Here is a 20,541-nt window from a genome sequence, read left to right on the forward strand (position 1 = left end):
GATCACCGTGGCTTTGGACTTTCTTTGTTTTGCACGTGAATTCTCCATACGACGGAGGTCTTAAAAGGTTATCCCTAAACTAGTTAAAAATCAGATAAATTACGTGAAGTGCCTACTGGACACACAAATGATGCTATCGTTACTTTTTACACATTTTTACACGTGTATCGCCTCGCCTATTTTTTTTCTGTCTTCTCGTTTCATAGTTAAACGTGAGAGCATACAGGAATACACACGAGTATTAGTTTTCGAGTATGTATGCGATTGATTGCACAGTTCGCGTTACATGCACGTTTATCACGCTTTTTAAGTTTGGAAACGCATACACAATCTTGGACAACGTGACAGTATTAATATAATTTCGATTCGTCTTTCACGACTTGTATCCTACGTTCCACACACGAGGCCCTTTCGAGTACTTGGTGCTAAACGATGTCTCAAACCACCTAGGTCCAAAAATCACTGAACATACTCCGTGTTGGAGGTTGCGCCGGTATTGTTGGTAGCTTCTTCAGGGATCAAACGATGATAAACGCTGATATGAATATCACTGTATAATTTGACCTTTAAAGAAGGTAGCTCCGATGGCAAGAAACGTCAAAGTACCTTAACCAAAGGACAGAGCTCACATTCAGAAGCCTGAATTAGTATCAACCATGAAGAATCGAGCCGTGAAAGCTTCAAATATCTTATTCAAAGGTACAACTTCAATATTATTCGTTATAAGGACGTTCATTCTTGTTTTTCTTACTGGTTAAGCTATAATAAACAACACTAGGGGATATCAATTGACCGGCAGCAATAACTACGTCTCTCGTAACCCTTTCGACTCTAGCGAGATATATATGTCCCAGTAGAGTGGTTCTTATAATTTCAACTTAATCAGCCTATAACTTTATACCGATTAGGCTTGCGAAATTTTTACAAGAGTCTTTTTTTTTGAAGAGCATTCGATTTCCTAGAAAAATATACCATCTCATGATGTTTCTGTAATATTTCATTTTGAAGATATAAAAATTAAAATGCATTAAGTTTTCTTTCCTATTTATTCCTATGTTAAGTGGGAAAATTCGACCATTATGGGGAGGTATTAAAAATTGAGATAGAAAGCTGACATTTTTAGGGGATTTGTGTTTAGTCATTTCGAAGCTTTTAAGACTCCAGGAACATTAAAATTCGAAAGTTACCCTTCTAAGAACTACTCTGATGTCTCAGTGAATATACAGTGGGTGTAGAATGTATCCGTACACCGATCGATTTCCCAAAAAACTTTTCTGTGAAATTGTAGTTTCTTAACTTCCTTTTTTATAATCAATGATATTTTACATATTCTCGGAAGTCTCTAAGATATAGTCCCAACAACATTTACTAGTTAATATAAGTTATGAAATTAAGAAAAAAATGCGAAGAGTGGATGAAAGTATAGAAGCAATAAGTATTTGTACGATTCTTATGACGAACCATTTACAGCAGAGTTTGTAACATAAACACATTAGTTTATTGCTCCGTGCGAATTAGAAAACATCAAATTTCCAGGAAAGTACTTTTAAACAGTTGTGCGAATACTTATTGCTTCAATATTTCTATCGATTAATTGTTTTTTTCTTGTTAATTTCGCAACTTACATAAATAGCTATTTTTTTTTTTTTTTGTAATCTATCTATTCTAGAGATTTTCTAGAACATGTAGAATGTCATTGTTTATAAAAAATAAGTTAATAAATTACAATTTTGCACAAAAGTTTTTTTGGAAATTGATCGGTGTACGAATACTTTCTACACCCACTATATCTGGTTACCATTAATCAAATTACAATTGAGACTCACAGAAGCATACGTTAAAAAAAGTGAACATCATTTGCACTGCGCCAAATTGTCGTATCTTATCTGGCTACGACGTTTGATTTATAGCCAACCCCTAATGTAATACGAAAACAGTTCGGTTAAGGCGATTGCGAAAGGGTTACGGTGATCGTTCGAGATGTCAGATCGATCTACTGATCTTGTATTCAAGAACGGTCCACAAGAAATCATGTTTAACACATTGACTGCCAGAAATTTGATCAAGACTACATAATCCAACATTTCTCGTAGTAATTATTTTTGTAATTTTATCAAAATTTACAAAGTCTATCCAGTTTTTTTTTCTGTAATATCCTACCTTCGGAATTAATTTCTTATAATTTCTTAGTGGAAAGTTCTCTTACGTGTGTATGGATCACGTGGCGGTCAATATGTTAACACGTTAAGCGACCAGTCTACATTAATTTTTTTCCATTAATACCGCGATATGTTGAACATTGGAGAGATACTTATGGTTATTTTTTGTATGAATCTTATAGCAATCTGTATACTATAACTCATATTTTTCTTGGTTCTTTTATCCCTTTGACTGTGGAGGGCGTATATATACACCCTCGAGAGATAAGCTCCGAGAAATGTTTGTATTCGTTAAATCGATTTAAAAAAAAATATCAGCTTATAGGGGATGATGAGAAGAAACTTTTTTATATTTACAGTTTATTCATAGGATGCTTAGTTTCGAAAATAAAAATTTAAAAGTTAAAAGTTCGTTGGGGAAAGGTCTTCTAAGATTTTTAATTCTTATCTCTGAAACTAAACGTCCTATGAACAAACTGTAAATATATAAAAGTTTCGTCTTACCATCCTCTATGAGGTAATATTTTTTAATATATCGACAAATAAGTAATTGTCAACTAACCATGCTTTCATTTTCACTATTTCAAATGTAATCAAATTCATAGAAAAATGGTCTTCTACATTCTTAATTTCTATTTTAGAGACTAAACGTCTTATGAATAAACTGTAATTATAAAAAAAGTTCCGTCTTATCATTTCCTATAAACTGATATTTTTTTTAAATTCAGACCTCTACGTCACTTAGAATTTCTAGCAAAGATCGTCCCGCAGTGAAAGGGTTATAAATGTTTCCTCTTTGGTCAGTTGCCTTTATCAGTTGTCAGTTGTCCTTCTACCCATAACAGTGACAGTATCAGCATAGTACGCGTGTGAAAGCGATTCAGGTGAAATTACTTTCCCACGTCGCTGTGTCGTTCTTTCTTTATCAGAATTTTTCACATTTTCACAATTTGTATAATCTTCAAATTATTCAATCCTTTGAATGTTGCGAATGTTTGTATGCGTCCAGAGAAAGCTATTGGTGTGGACTATAGAAAAATATATGTGTAGGTCTATCTTTTTCAATTACCCCTTGATAATGTTGCGCATGGCATCATCGGTAAGAAAGTACAGGAAAATAAACGTCCCTACAATGTACGTGACTGAAGTTAGAATCGAGTCTTTTTGTGCCTGTATCAATGAAATAAATTCGATAAAAGGGCTTGATGACACGATCATTCTACTCCTGGTTTGGCAAGTCAGGAGGTGGAAGAACAAAGTTCAGTAATCTTCGTACCATAAGTAGTATATCTGAATAGCCTCGGACCACTTGGGCGCTTTGCGCGGAACTACGCTACTTGTTTTTCATGATTTTAACAATGCAAATTGAGTTACGCATCCGATTGATTTTGTTATGTACGTAACTCGTAAATGTAAGACGGCTTTGAACCAGTAAACTATTTTGATTTGGGTTTCCATGTATGTACAATAAATAATCAATAAATTATGTTGCTACTTATACATGGTTGATAATAACTTAGACTTCCGAGTGTACACCGCGACTTTTGGATGAGATATTTCGACGTTTCGTTAATATTGTAGTTACCTTCTTCGGGAGTCAAATGATCCACATTTTAAGGTATCGTGGCTCGTGTTAAGATTCAATGACTAATCGTAGCAGAATATTAAATAGCTACAAACCATCGAATACATTTTTGACAAAATAAAATCAACAGTCAAATCCGAAGAATAGTTTTCCCAAAGACATAAAAAATCTAATATAATTTGAATCCTATCTGGAACGTGGTCTTGCAGTTTTTTTTGTCTAAAGAACAATCAAAACAAAGTAGTGATTGATGAAGAGTGCGACGAGCACTTGTACCTTAAAATGTTTGTATCGGAGTATTTTATTCAAAGGACACAGCTTAGACCCGAAAGCCTCGATTAGTATCAACCATGAATTAGGCCGTGAAAGCCTCAAATATCTTACTATTTATACATTTCACGATAATTCGTTAATTAATCAATCTGGCAATAAAGTCGGTGCAAATAATTCGCGAGTATAAAGAATGTGCCCGCGCCTTTCCCCCACTTAGTTTCCTTGATCATGTGATGCGCGACGTTCGTGCGCAAAGAAATTCGAATCATATGCGCATGACAATCCTTCGATGATCCAACAAAGCGTTTAATCACATGATAACTGAAATGAACTTTCCGAAAAAAAGTGTAGGTTGGAAGAGCATCGTGTAAATATTATTTAAAAAATAAATCTGTAACACTTATTATAGTTCTGATATATGTGTTTTTCTTCAAACTTCGATTATCATGTGATTAATAGCGTTACAACATCATATTAGATCTAACAAGGAAAGATATCCAACTCCAACACATCGATTTTGATGAAACATGCGAGATATAGTTCTCTAAACCATATTTGACACATATTTTTTTTATCGGCAATCGTGCATATTCAAGGGGTGATAACAGCCCCTAAAGCAGAGGGTGAAGAACATGTTTTTCTAAATAACTTGGAAACTAGAGGTGCTAAGACAAAATTTTGTTTTAAATTATGCATTTTTGAATGGGTAATTAACTCATGCCAGAAGAAATTCTTTATTTAATTTATTTAAATAATTTATTTTTGAAAAAAATGTTTTTCTTGTTAATTTTTCTTACTAAATGTTGTTTTCCATGTATGAAAATTTATATGTGTAAACTACAGGTTAAAATAAGGGATACATGTTTTTGGAAATTTTGTTTTTCATCATATAACAATAATTAGATGAAATGGGGAATTCCTTTTTCCGCGCTAAAAATGTGATTTCTTTACCCTTTTTTTTTAAAAGTATACAAGCCTTTAAATTAAAATTTTACACATGTCTTTAGTATTACTTTAGTATGATGTACAAATTGTGATGGAAAGATTTACCTAAAAATATACATGTTTTTAAAAAAATATTTGACACGTATTTTTTTTTTATCGGCAATCGTCCATATTGAAGAAGTGATAACAGTAAATTTTGAGGTTTAAACTGTATTTTTTTAAATATCTGGTAAACTAGAAGGTGTAGAACCATAATTCTTGTTTTTTAATTTTGTATTTTTGAGTGATGGATTCATATGTAATGGAAAATTGAAAAAGAAACACCATTTGTTTAAATAATATGTTAAAAATATTATTTTTTTATGTAGTTCTTTTGGTTAAACGTTAATTTACTTTCAAGTATATTGATATACGTAAATTATGGACAAAAATAGAACATATGTGTTCTTGGAATTTTCCGTCATTTGTCATTTAGAGGTTCTTATTAAATACATAATTTGTTGTCACGTCATACAATGAAATATATGCATTCTTGCTTTGCCGAAAAATATCATAAATTTTTACGATACTTTGAAGAGGATGTCATACAATATCGATAGTTTTACCTTCAAACACCAAGAGAGGTGTCGCAGGGATGTTTGCTTGCGGTGCTAATTACCATTCCAATGGTCAGAAGCTTTTGTAACCTATACTCCCTTCGACCTCTTACCACCAAAATACAATTATTTCTATAGAGTAACAATATTTGTCAAATATTTGTTTAATATATCTCACATAAGTTTCACCAAAATGTTTCCATTACAACGTCACGGTCATCGGGCCGTAACAAGTATATTTTTAGGTAAATCTTTCCATAACAACTTGTACATCATACTAAAATAGTACTAAAGACTTGTGTTAAATTTTAAATTAAAGTCTTCCATACTTTAAAAAAAAAGAAAGGTAAAGAAACCACGTTTTTGGCGCGGAAGAAGGAATTCCTCATTTAATATAATTATTATTATATGGTGAAAAACAAAATTTTCAAAAATATGTAACCCCTATATTAACCTGTAATTTACGCATATAAATTTTCATAAATGGAAAACAACATTTAGTAAGAAAAATTAACAAAAGAGACATTTTTTCAAAAATAAATTATTTTAAAAAATTATATAAGCAATTTCTTTTGGCATGAGTGAATTACCCATTCAATAATGCATAATTTAAAAAAAAATTTGACAATTCAACACGATTGCCAATAAAAAAAAAACTATGTGTGTAATATTTTTTTGAGAACTATATCTCACATAAGTTTCATCAAAATCGGTGTGTTGGGGTTGGATATGTTTCCTTGTAAGAGTAGAAAAGTCGCAAAATGTATTTTATCGATTTCTTCTTAAGTCATTATAGCGATAACGCAATCGCCTTAAAATCGCTGTACAATTACTCGACAAATGCAATTTTTTAACGAAGAATTACGGTTAAATAGGTTAAATATTCATCGATTTATCGATTTATATTAATTTTTACAAATACGGAGTTCAGAATGTTTGGAGGTGGTTCTGCGTGGTTATTTCGCACCGCAGCCACAGAATTTGCGTTTTATTAGGATGGAACAGAAGTTTTCTTTGATTTTTCTTCCTTCCCTCTATATCTTTTATCAACGAATGTTTTAACTAAATACAAATAGTAGGATATTTATGTTACATACACCATTTTATAACTCAGTTAACAAGTTACAGAACAGGTGGGATAACAAAACCGCTTCTCGAAAAAGGCATTATCCCGTGTTTGGTGGAATTTTGAAGGTGCGACCTACGTTGAATTGATTTTAAACAGTCGGGGCATAGATGCTGACCTCTACATTTTATTTGTATTATTTAATTTAGCATAAAATAATTACAATTATAACTTAGCATTGCCTTGTACATTCAGTTGACAAAATTCATTCCAGCAAAATAGTATTTCGTTCCCAGCAATTGCAATACCTAGAGGTAATTTCACTGATTTTGAATAATTCAGCACTCAAAGAGTTCAAAAAATTAATCATTTACATTATTGTAGGATAATTTTAGGGCACGTCTGCTCTGTTCATCGATCGACTAAATTTTGTATAAGCACCTAATCGTTATGCTCACAATAACATTTTCGCAACTCAACTATATCATATATAATACAAATACAGTAGAGCTCCCCCGTATCCAAATATCGTTATATCCGAATGTTTTATTATCCAAATTGCAAAAAAAACATTAAATAAAAGTTAATAAATATAATAAATGAAATAAAAACATACATTTTTCATTGGTTGAAACAATAAACGACAGTAATGATGAGGAAACGTGCCTTCCCACGGCGAAACATTCTTGGCATTTGAAAAAGGAATTTGATGTTGTGAAAGTTATACGATTAAGTCAGCGAAAGAAATATGGAATCCTTAAATATTGAAACAAGTTGTCAATTTTGTAAGTTATCTATTTGAATAAATTGAAATTTAATATAAAAAAGGTGATTATTCTATTATCCGAAAAATTCCGCTACACGGCCATTTTTGTCTTCCAATTAGTGTGGATACGGTAGGCTCTACTGTACTACATTACAGTAGAACTCCATTTATCCGAATCGGTTGGGGGACAACCAGGTTCGGATAACTAGATCCGTATAACTGGAGTTTACGAATTCCCATAAGCATTCACCATAGTGTTCGAATAACTAAATAGGTACTGTGGCGTCGTCAGTCCAGATAAATGGAGTATGGCGTTTTGGGGGTTAAACCAAGATAGAGGGCGTTCAACTGACAGTGGAACAGAGAAGTTGTACCGCAAAATCATCGTGCAATAGTGTAAATACTACATTTTTTAATTAATTCTCGGAAAACCTGTGTTCGTTATTTTGCAGCAACGTTTTAATCTCTCTCCCAAAATTCCAATATCTTATGTATAACATGAAACTTACATAATTTTATTTAGTTTAAGCAATCGTTAAGAAAGAACATAGATAGAAGGAAGGTAACTCGAAAGAAACTTTTTGTTCACCGTAATATTTTGCTACATTCGCGTTATATATATATTTTTTTAATTTGTATACACTGTAACGCGACTGTGTAACAAAATATCATATTCTAGAGCGACAATTGCTATATTACAAGATTTCGGCGTTGTAAAGACAGTTATCGCGTATCACGTGGCCCAAGGAGAACGTGAAAGTTGGGGGGAGGAGGAGGAGGAGGGGGAAGAGGAGGAGGGAGGAACTACAAATCGTACGCTCGTGAACGATTCGAGCCGAATATACATGGATTCAGATGTTAACGTTAATTTTAGTCGATGCTATGACAATCGACACGGACCGAAACAAAGTTTTCTTGTGTTCCATTTAAATCTTCAATGCCATTGGTATAAATCCCGACACATTGCCCACTTGAAAAGAATTGAACTTCGACCCTGCAGCAGCTTATCGACGCATGATCGAGAAATAGTTGAAATTGACGAAGTTTGGGAGAACACAAATAGACGTCGGTTGTCTTTCTATACAAAAGAATGACGGGACTCGTCGCGGTGCGTACTGTACATCGAGTGTAAATAATAATACTATGGTACAAAGTATAAGTACATTGGTTTAAATGATTGCAGGCTGCTCCTCTCATATCACAGCGAGGGGCGTTGCCGGGCCCGCCACTAAATCTCTAAACACGACCTTCTTTAAAAAAAGAAAGTGACGCACGTACTCGCACGTGTATACAACTTGCGCACTCATACCCCTTCGCACCAATATAATATTTTATATTTATATATGTATATATGTATATATATATATATATAATCTTTCTCTTTTTTTATGTATATATTTATATCTCCTTGTACAGGATACACCGCGTAACTCTAGCGTTTCGAATACCCCCCTTATCGTCGACGATGTAATCCGAGGAAGGAATCGTGAGTTCGGAAGACGCGAATATCGCGATTAACAGAATTCGTTGCTCTCAAGGTCGGAATGCTGGAAATTGAGAAGACTCGAGACGCTTGGTCGCGTCGTCGACGACAACGGGAGCCCTGACGGTGGTCAAGTTACACGAGATACCCTGTATATATTTGTAACGCAAAATAACCCTAAGTGAGGTGACCATCACTGTCGCGCATGGACGGTCAGAGTACGGAGGGCCGGGACGTTGCGGCACCACGTGTCTTGCGGCCCAACGGCTCAGTCTAGGCGCCGCATCCGTCGGACCCTCGTGCGAAACCACGTCGCAGGGTTCTAGAAACCGAAACTCAGACCCGCTGACGCTGGGACTCCAGCTACCGGGCCCATCGGTCCTCTTTAACACGTTTAAGACTAGTGTGACAATAGGAACATGGTATCTGCTGGCCCTGGGTGTTAGAAGGATATGTCGTCAGACTCCGGGTCCCGAATCTTTCGGCTCGGATGCACTGAAACACTGTCAGCTCTACGTGAACGTCTCTCTAGCAGCTAGAGCGGAGTTCGGTTCCCGATCGCGTGAAGTTTCGCTGAAGTAAGATATGTACCGGTCGAACTTCACGTGGCTAATCCTTCACCTCTAGCCGCCGGGGGCGGCTGAAGTCGTGCCGAGGGTGGCGTGGAGTTGTTCTCCGATCTGTTGGGAGGCTCCCTGTCGAAGTGATGCTGAAGAGCGTCACCTGTCCACGCGGGAACACTGGCCGAGTTTTGATTGCTGCCATTGGACGACGGAGTGCCGGGAGAGTGGGATGGTGACGGCGTCTGGAAGAGCATGGACCCCGACGGAATCGAGGACTTCCCATCGACCAGTGGGCCGTTGCTGGTTGGCGCCATGGGCTGCTTGTCTAGAGGGAATCCAGCCCCCGCCGCGTACACCGAGCCGAACAAACCTGCGTACTTTCCAGTGGCCACTGAGTGGCCCGGTAACCCGTTGTTACTTTGAATCACCGAGATCTCGTTCAGCTGTAAGTAATGCACGCCGTCTAGTTAGCTTTATTCGGGACCAATTACCTACAAAAATGACAGAAAAAATCATCGTTAATCGTATCGAAAACTGTAATGCGGGATGATACTTTACAATACTGATATTTACTCGTGAAATTTATCATTTTCCCAGTTTAAAAATTGCCTTCTTACAAGTTAGGGCTTCTTCAGACACGACGGAATCCGCGCGTTTTCGACTGGGCGGTTCAAACCGCGCGGAAAGTGGTACTTGTTCAGACAGATCCGTCAAGGACCTGAATACTCTCATATGATATAATGTAAATAGAACAGCGCGGAAACCGTGCGGATCTATTTTTCGGTGGTCGACTGGCGGCAACCGTGCGTTTCGTTGGTCCGCGCGGATACGTCTGAACGAGTTCGTAAACGCTAATGTAAATAGGTTCAAACCGCGCGGATTCCGTCGTGTTTGAATTAGGGCAAAGACTACATCCCTTCTTAAGTCGTATAGTATAGTCATCGATTCAATATCGATATTATTGTATTACATAAATAATATCATTATATTTTCCTCAAAAATGTGTAAACACTTATTTCAAATAACCTACACTTTCGACTTCTGTTACTTATTAGGTGGGTGTATATGAAATGTTATTTCTCTGTTTGTATTTGTATGGCCGATAACATCCGTTTTAGTCCATCTCATCGTCATTTTTTTGTTACTACTATTAAAACGTACATATATATCATCAGTTGTAATGAGAAATGGTAACATTTGTCAGTTCCCAAAATTACATTCTCATCCAAAGAAGATAATGGTTATTGTTTGATGGTCATCCGTGGGATTTATTTATTATAATTTTATACTATCTGGATCTACAATTACTGTAGACTTATTATAAGATAATGGAAAAAATGCATTGGCAATTAATGACATAATAATCTGCATTGGAAATAGAACATGTGTTACGTGTCGAAAATAACGAATCAAAAACTGTAAGCACTAGAATATGAAGTTTTGCCACATTGTCTCTATTCCCCATATCTTTCGCCTAAAAATGTTTTCCGTTTTCAAACATTTCAACCACTTTTTGAAGGGCACATTACTTCGGGACGAAGAAAATATAAAAACACCATTTCAAGAAATTTTAATTTTTAGAGAAACCATTTTTCTAAATGGGAAATATTCAAATTACTTAATCGTTGAGAGAAATACGTACATTCGTGTGAAAATTATTTTGATTAAATGGTCGTTGTTTTAGAAATACTAACTTTGATTAAAATTTCATGTGGACAAATGACATTTTGTTGTTGAAAATAATTTTGGACCATGAAAATTAACACGACAAATATTTCTAAAAAATTTGCTGATTCTTTCTTATTCATATCTTTCAATGATAAGAGTACCGGTCAGATTCTTAAAACGTTTATATCTGTTTAATGTACGTATATTGTTCAAAATAATTTACTCTCTCTCTCTGCACATTAGATTTAAACTGTCGTTTTATAAAGTGTCCGTAACAAGTATTCTGTATGTTAATGCTTCGTTACAAGCTATAATTAATATTTAATACGAATTATCTGAGTTTTAACGATAAACTATTATCTACACCATCAGACGTTGCTTGTTCTTTGTGTTCTTTATATCTTCAGAATAGAACACAGGGCGGTGAAGATCCCTTTGGTTGAAAGACTAAAGGTAATAATAAATATTAACTATGGACTTAGAATAAAGTACCTCCATCCACACATGACAACCTTCCTTTTCAGACAATATCTTTTTCCTCATTCTTGTGATAGCGGAACACGCCGATTTTGCCATGAATGTTTCACAATGAAATACTTTACAGTTTTATTAAATACTAAATTATTGCCATTAAACGGTAAATCGATATACAATTAAAGATATAAATATGCAAGTCGCCAAAGAATTATTTACAAAACAGGATTTGAACAAAGAGGATTGATTGAAAACTTAGAAGATTGCTAAATTAATACACCGAAATAACGAGTACATAAATCCTATTATTTAAACTACAGTTATAAACGATTGAATGTAAAGGTACAAAATGAATTTCTACAGGCAATAGATTCAAATTCTAACTAGTTTTGCTTTAACTCGAATTACATGTGAAAGCATGCCGACAATCAGAACTTCGTTAACCCTAGGTTTACAGAGCACAGTCAATTTGAGCCATTCCGAATTTTACAAGAAAAGTTACAAGGACCGTTTACATCATAGGTTTCCAACCTTTCTTTGCCTACCGCCCCCTTTTTAACCGACTTCGAAAAGGAGGAGGTTACCCAATTCGACATGTATATATTTTTTTTTTCAAACAGTGATTCTACGGCGCTTTCTTTTAGGTGAAATATACTATATTACTACATTATACATACATTTAAAAACAAGGACCGGTGTTTATTAAAATTACTTTATTGAAAGATATTAACATGTTGATGTATTGTTTAAAATTTAATAAACAAATATATATTGTTAAAAAAATTAATATAATATTATTAGTGAGAAGGCTGAGCTTGGTGTAACGACAATAATTTTTCGATATTTTGTGTCAGATTTGTCATCAGCAATCTTAAATCGCCACGTTCCACTATTGACAATCTGTTTCTTTTCTTTGTTGCTAAATTGTTGATTACACTGACATTTACAACATTTGTTGAACATTGAAGATATTCGTTGAAACATGCGTTCGAAGATTTTTAGTACACATTAATTAAACTTTTGGCGCGTTCTTGCGAGTATTGCTCAGGGGGCGGCAGTTGGTTCTCAGCGCCCCCAAATTTGTCTTCGACCAAAACCGTCCCCTTAGATCTCTATAACGGCCACCGGTGGGCGGTACCGACCCCGTTGGGAACCTCTGGTTCACATTTTTCGACAATCATTTATGCCGACTTTTATCCATTTAAAGAGACAAGCATATACCTAAACTTATTTTTGTCTAACCCTTCTAATTAATTCCAATAAATCGACTTCACTCGTGAAAGCATCACTTCGGCTATAGAAATCTAATGAGAAATCTCCGTAAACCTGTTGCGTTAACCGAGATTATACCTACGTCACTTTCGGTTTAGCCCGTCAATGACGGCATACGTACGAGATACGGACCCTTACAATAGTAATCCTCATCAGCCAAAAAGTCCTACCATCCTACCGTGTGCACACCTTATCCGGCATGGTAAGTAGTTTCTCGCTATTCTGCTACCGTCGTTGAGGGATTAGGGTAAAGAGGGATGACGAAACGGAATATTGTGGGAATTGCTTACTTTCTGCTGTACGCCGTTAAGGAACGGCGCGGGTAGATACGGGTAGAAGAGATCCGGCCGTCGTTGAAGAAACTCCGAGTCCTTGGGTGTGATGGGTAGGGGAGGTAGGTCAAGTGACATTCGACGGCCTCGTCGAGAGGCTCCGTTGGTCCACATATGAGTGCCCATGTGCACCTACAGTCAGAAAACGTGACGTTGTCAGTACATCGGTTGGGGCTTATGGTTGCGCTGATCTTTCATCGAGCTTGCAGTATTGTACGTTACGCGTTGGCGTTAGTACAAGCAGTAGCAGCTAGCTAGTGTTAGTGATGAAGGAACTCGAAGAATTTGAAGATACGAGGAGGACAAGAGAAAGAGAGAGGGGGGGGGGAGATATGGGTAGATAGATGGATAGATAGGTATTGTAAATGGATGGATAGATAGATAGATAGGCGGAGAAAGAGACAGAAAGAGAAAGAGGAAAAATTGTGTGTATACCTTGAGATTGCCCTTGGTGGTGAAGGCCTTCTGGCAGACGGTGCATCGGAACGGTTTGTCGCCTGTGTGAGTTCTCATATGGATCTGGAGCGCCGAAGATGAGGAGAAATTCTTATTGCAAATCTGGCACAAGTGTTTGCTCGGCACGCCTGCAAATACACACACAGTTTTCGCTAAACATGCCCTGACTCAAGTTACGCGAGGTTCAAGCTTGTCTTTTCAGCGAGATTTTCGCGGTTTGCAATCGGGAAGGGTCTTGTTCGTAGCTCGGTCTGCGACCAAGAAAGACAGAAACGAAAGGTGAAAGGAGGCCCAAACTTGCCGGCAGGAGCGCGTGAAAAGGACAGCGGTGAACAGAAAGTACAAGCGTGCAAGTAAGCGAAGCCCGTGTTGCACTACCCCTCGCGTTTCGCTAGAAGCTGAAATGCGATCTGTTAGCGAAAGAGTTAAACCTGCCAAGCGAAGCCTTGGACGGGTCGACGTATGCTCGATGAAGAAGCAGACTAGACTCTTTTCGAGCAGTTTCGCTACTTACTGGCTGGTCTCTTTGGCGCTGGCAAGTCTCCCTCGGTCGGAGATCTCTTCACCGGTATGGTTTGCTCGATGGATGTCGGCGGCATCGGCGGAGGGGGTGGCGGTGGCGGCGGCGGTGGTGGCAGGCTCGAATCCTCGGCGCACATAGGACTCCTCGAGGTTTCGTGTTCCTGCGACTGCTGTTGATGCTGCTGTTTCGAATCGCTGAACAGATGGGGCGGCATGTCGCGGATTTTATGGGTCAGCATGTGCTGTTTCATATTCCCCTGCGAATCAGAAGACGAATTTTCGTTAAACGTCTCGCACCGACCGTCTCTGAAATTCAACCGTTTCGCCGATTACACCACTCTGCATAATTCTCGATGTTCCAAGATACTCGACTATTGTCGAATCAATGCTCGGATTACATCTAGAAACGTAGAAGTAAAAAGATTTTTCGTAAATTATATAAACAGTCGCATCGGGCAATCAGAATTACAGGCAAGACACGAGAGAAATGGAAAGCAGATATCGGGAAAGACGGAAAGACTCGCCGGCACGCTGGTGAGTTACAGATCGTCGTAGAAAAGGTAACGAAGGAAGAGAAACACCGAGGGGGAACACACACGAGAGATGATCGAATCTTATTCAAACGAATCTTTCGACGAGAAATTTTCGATTTTTACGTTTCATTGGAGTTTCCTACGGAGAATGACTATTCTCGGGAAAAGTCAATGAAACGGGCAAAGTAATTGAATCTTGTTTCTTCGTTTACTAACAATTCTGACGTGACAGATAAAAATGGAATTCTTGAAATGTTCGTTCTTCGAATCGGCCGTTACTGTGAAAAAGTCCAGAAATTTTGTTTAAAATACACAGTGGTGTTATCATTGTTTTTGTTTGATTTCTCAAAATTCAGCAGGCTCTTACCAGGAGGCTGTGCGCCGAGGGTAGAAGTCCGAGGGCGGGTGACATCAACGGGGGTAGGCGGATGGCAGGATAGACAGGTGTCAGCCCCCGCCCCCCTCCGGCTCCTCTCCGCCCCCGGCTCTTCCGCTCCTCAGGCCGCCGCCGCCTGCGTTTCGGTTTCTCTCGATTACTGGCGCACGATGATCGATATTGGGAATCGGGTGAAGTGATCGAACTGTTATCGGGCAACGGTTGAGATGTACAGATGCATGCTTGCTGCCCGGAACCGTCGTTCTGAAAGTATCGTAGAAAAACAAAGATACAGAGATGACCAAATTCGATTCGGATTGGGCTTAATTGATGACGTGGCCGTACATTTTTCACAATAACGAACGAGTGGCGCGCATACGAAACAAGTTCGATCGAAGCGATATGCTAATAAATGAGCATATTTCGACCTGCTTAGAAACGATAAATTCATGCGGGACCGTTCACAGTAACATGCATAGAGCAAAATACATTGTCCGTTCATCATTTTCCCCAAAAGTGATGGGAAAGTTATAAAGAGTGTATGGAAAGACGTAGGTGTATGTATATGTGATAACTAGACTGCGGATCTTTATGCATTTATAGAAAATTTGAATGTGCAAGAAACTACAAAATGCAAACAATATGCAAGAATATAAAAAAGATTGAAAGTAAAGTTCATGTTATAATATTTGCAGTATAAAATAAATTCCTATTTAGATTCAATTTTTATAGGGACGTTTGCGAAGATTTTATTTTGCATAAAGATCAGCAGTCTAGTGATAACAATCTCATCTAGTATATGTTACGCTCCTTATCTTCTTCAGATATTAATATTTGTAATGTATTGTAATGTGAGTGTTGGATGAATGTTCATATTTAAACCACTAGGTATGTTTGTATGTTTTATAGTTGTCAGTTATGTTTATCAATTTGTGTTAGTAATTTATTGATTAGTCATTCAATTTGTATTGCGATTTGATTTTGTCTGATATATTGTGTGTTGTCTTGGAATTTTGACAGTTTTCGCCGAACCTCTAAATAAATATCCTTACATATATTGAATCATTTTTCGAAGAAATTGTTAATGAAATTAGTAGGTAAATCAACTTGAAGACTTCGAATATATATAGGGTGTACGAAAAAAATGTTTTTAGAAAAGTTATTCGATTCAAAGAGACAAATTACATGGAACAAGTAATTTTATCGTAAGTTGATTTATATTATAAGTGAAGGAGATTAAACAAATTTATTAATTTTTTTTAAATGGAAACATATTTTTGTATTCATAATGTAATAGCATTTGTTTGCAAAAAATTCATTTACCCTATAATATTTGGGCATTTGCTGTAATATAAAGCCTTAAATTGGAGTTTGTAGTCAATATATTTAACGGAATTCGCTAATCGGTCGAATAAAGATAGAGCATTTTGAAAAAGGAAAGGAAATCCTTATTATATGTATACATATATTGCATTATATCTACTACACACAATCTCTAATTTAAGGCTTTATATTACAATAAATTATCATATATAGATCCATGAATGTTTTTAAACAATTGGCATCACATTATGGATAGAAATATACAAGATTACATTTAAACAAATTAATTCGTTTGTTAAATCTCCCTCATCACTTCACTTACAACAAAATTATTTATTCCATATAATTTACCCTTTTCGACCAAGTAACTTTTGTGAAAATATTTTCTTTAAAGCTTTATCCACTCGTGAGTTGCTCGATCCAGTTAATCATTTCGATTTAAACGAAACAACCTTTGTATATTCGAATTCAGTCTTCAGATGATTTACCTACCAATTTCGTTAACAATCTCCTCGAAAATGATTCATTGTAGTATCTGACGAAGATGAAACATAAAATGTAGGTTAGTACGACCACTATCAGTTTGACCTACACGTTTTCATCCACATTTAACAACTTTCCATCACTTTGGGGTAAATATGATACGGACATACATTTTACTCTATGGGTGACACTGCGAAAGATTCTGCGTGAATTTCTCGTTTCTTAGCAGGTCCGAAAATGTTCATCTTTGAGCATCCCCGTTTCATGGCGAATCAATTTAGACGGATGCTTCAGGATGTTCCGATCGTCGTTACTTTTGCTAACGAACAAAATACGAGGAATCTCTATTTCGTTAAAGGTTTCGATAAAGGGATCGTACGAGGAGTAGATTGAATAGATATTTATGGGCAAATCCACAGAACTTTTAAATTTGCAATCTCGCGTCTTTATTCAATGTTTTAATGTTTCAATATTTTAACTATCATATATCATTATCACTATCATAAAAAACAAGTTTTCCATGGGTTTAGTAAATTTGTGAGCTATCTGAGAAGCCAGAAAGTCGTTAAAAAATTAAAATTTTAAAAATTGCCTTGTGACTTTGTTAAATTTCAAATATCTTAAGATAGCTGTAGGAGCGCCGTCAAATATTTTGATGTGGCAATAATTGGAGAAGATGGATAAATCTCATATATGTGCTATTATTCCATAAATAGTTACATGACCATGAAACACGTGGCCAACTTTCATTAATTTTTCAATTTTGCAGTATTTTGTTTTACGAAATTTACGCTGTCAAATTTTGTTCATTTCTAATCCTTGAAATTCGTTTATCTTATGAAGAGGAATCAATCCTGCTATCCCAGATTAATGTGTCTCTTTTTTTCAGTGAGTTAGAGTAGTTTGAAAATTTTGTCCAAAAATGTGATCGATATGGAAATTTCAGTTACATGAAGCACATTCAAAATACACTATGTATAGCCAGTCTCGCAGTTGTGAACTAAGCTATATATTCTTACGTTAAAGGTATTGATATTTGGATAAAATAAATTCGTATTCTGTATTATTAAAAAATCGACCTATGAAGAAATGATAAAAACAATTCAAACACGTGGTATAAAGCTGTTTTGTAATTTTTTCAGCAATTTAAATATTAAATAAATAGTGTTAATTATTATTTCAATATTTTTTCAAATTGTTTTCACGAATGTTGTATTTCCAAAATATATTGTATTTTTCGTTATGTTTGTATATTTTGAAGATTCATGAAGTTTTATTAGGAGTTATTGAATATTGAAATACTGAATAAAAAATTTGTTACTTTCAATATTATGATTTAAAGCCTTTTTTTGAATTTTACCTTCTGAAAACCACGCCGTCAAGTTAAACTCGATCACGCATACAGTTTTTGTTAGGTCTTGAAAGTGTGAATGTGCGTACTAAATATTAAAATTGAGCCGTCAAAAAGAAATACTTTTTTCAATTGCTAATCTAAAAGTTTTGTGATGTTGCCCTTATACGGGATACGTATATTTCGAATGAGACTTATAGAGTAAATTATCATGGACAAGAAAATGCATACATTGCGAATATTTGCAATTCTTTGTTTTTAACACGTTCACCGCGGCATATGTGTCTAGTACGGCGTTGTGTTATAAATCGTGGCGTTTTTCTTCAAATTTAACTGTCTAAACGTTTATTTTTATTAACCGACGATCCGTTTTTGAAGCCTGAAAAGCAATCAAATTAAAATCAAACGCAAAAACCGTAGACGCTAATGCGAAAAACAAAAAATTGTCTTCTAAATGGTTTATAAGATTTTGCGAAATTGTTCATTTTACTTGAGAAATTTCAGGAAAATTGCGACGATTTATGACATAACCTAATATTTCGTTTTGCGAGACACATACTTGGTTGAACTTTCGTTTGATGGGAGGTGTCCTGTTGAATTCTCACGAGATCCAGGCACCTCCCTTGTAGCTTAGGTGGGCGAGTGTTTTCAGTGGGTAGACCTTGGGAGGTGGCTGCTGAGCTATCGCTCAGTGACCGCCACCCGAGGAGACCCTCACATAACCCGGGTTCTCGCCAGAGAATCCGGGTATGCGTAAAAGCATTTTCACTCGGAAAAAAGAAAAGATACGAGCAGAATGTCTTCATAATTGTTTAATGTCGTTATTGGAAATTTTCCTAGGAAAGGTTCCTATTTATAGCGCGCCGTTAAGTATAAAAGGCTAGCGCGATATCCGATTAACCAGTCGGATATTAGAGTCTATAAAAAAAGGTACGGCGGTAAACGTGTCTATAGATGCAACATATTGAAGACGTTTCTGATAATTGTTTCAGATATATCTGAATTATTATAAAACTGGTTGTTTAATTATAAACCATTGACTAAGATTACTCCAATTGCTAATGCTCGAGTATGTTTTTTCAAGTAACGTTGTTTTTTTAAATGAATTTCTATAAAAAATCCATCGAAAAAGAAAGACGAATATTTAAGCGTTGAAATATACAATGTTTACAAAGTTTTGGATTATAAGATTTGCAATTCTTAATTACCAGACCACAGGAAAGATAATCGTGAAAGCAAATCCTTTGAATTCAAGTAGTCTGTAACTGTCGAGAAGCTAAAATGATATGTAAACTTCTACAGAGAAACATAAAATTCATACGCTTCTGAATACGAAATCACAGTTTTCTCTACTAGAACTACGCGGTAAGTAATCGATAATTATTTCGAAATTTCCATTGCAACTTGTACAATTTGCAGAATTTGATATCGTTTGAATTGCTGTTAATCGTATCGAAATGTTCGAGTTGCATAAGATTCGTTTCTACGAATTTCATGAAACTAGAAAATTTTATGCGAATAGTTCTGGTAATCAGAAGTTGTTGAATTCGGTGCTTCCAATTCAATCTACCCTATTTGTTGGATCTAAGAAAGTTACGTTACCTTCGTGGAAAAGCCTCTGTCGCATATGCTGCATTTAAAAGGTCGCTCCTTCGTGTGACTTCGGTAATGGATCTCCAGCGCGGAGTTGCACGCAAATGTCTTGTAGCAGATATTACATGTGGTGTTTCCACGCACTGTAACAAATCGTAGCTCTTTACAATTGCTTTCCGATACTTCCGGACGTGGTTCTACGTCTGTGAAAGCAATTTGTAACCGCGACTCGACCGTAAAGTATCTCTCGAAAACGCGAGAAAACAGACGAATTTGATCGTAAAACGATTGAAAAAAAAAAAGAGAAACCGATAGTTTGCGATACGAAAAGTTCGAGACGCGAATCGACTGTTATCCGTGATACTAGCTCGAAGATAGCGTTAGTCACAGTTTCCCGACAGCTCGACGGAAGGAGTGGAATGAATCGTAAAGGCAACAATCAATTTTGCAAAGAGGTTTATTTATTTATCAAATATCCACAGCTCCGACCTTCTTTTGCGCAAAAAATGTTAGGATACAAAACTGCTCGAACAGCGTTCTCGTATACGCTGGATCTATCTAACGTTTGTTCAAACGAAAATCACAAAGTGACGCGAACGGATAATAAAATAGTAACAGAGGCATAGATAGAGAAGTACCGAAACAAAGGTGTACAAAAGAGACAGTAACAGAGTTAAGCGGGAGGGTAGGAGTGCTAGGTCCGGCTACACCACAAACAGGAT

The 20,541-nt window shown here is 36.2% G+C and overlaps 1 protein-coding gene across 1 annotated transcript in view; it reads right to left on the reverse strand.

Annotated features, from left to right (window-relative positions):
• Positions 1 to 5,036: 5,036 nt before the first annotated feature.
• Positions 5,037 to 20,541, reverse strand: part of LOC128885214 (homeotic protein spalt-major-like) — a 143,080-nt gene continuing 127,575 nt past the window's right edge. Inside the window, exons 3-7 of the mRNA XM_054139126.1 lie at positions 19,829 to 19,962; positions 14,153 to 14,417; positions 13,618 to 13,766; positions 13,141 to 13,314; positions 5,037 to 9,879 (exon numbers count right to left, since the gene is read on the reverse strand). Of these exons, the coding sequence (XP_053995101.1) occupies positions 9,475 to 9,879; positions 13,141 to 13,314; positions 13,618 to 13,766; positions 14,153 to 14,417; positions 19,829 to 19,962 (1,127 nt within the window). The 3' untranslated portion in view covers positions 5,037 to 9,474. The remainder of the gene's footprint in view (positions 9,880 to 13,140; positions 13,315 to 13,617; positions 13,767 to 14,152; positions 14,418 to 19,828; positions 19,963 to 20,541) is intronic.

This window comes from Hylaeus volcanicus, chromosome 2, assembly GCF_026283585.1.
Source record: "Hylaeus volcanicus isolate JK05 chromosome 2, UHH_iyHylVolc1.0_haploid, whole genome shotgun sequence".
Taxonomy (NCBI): Eukaryota; Metazoa; Arthropoda; class Insecta; order Hymenoptera; family Colletidae; genus Hylaeus; species Hylaeus volcanicus.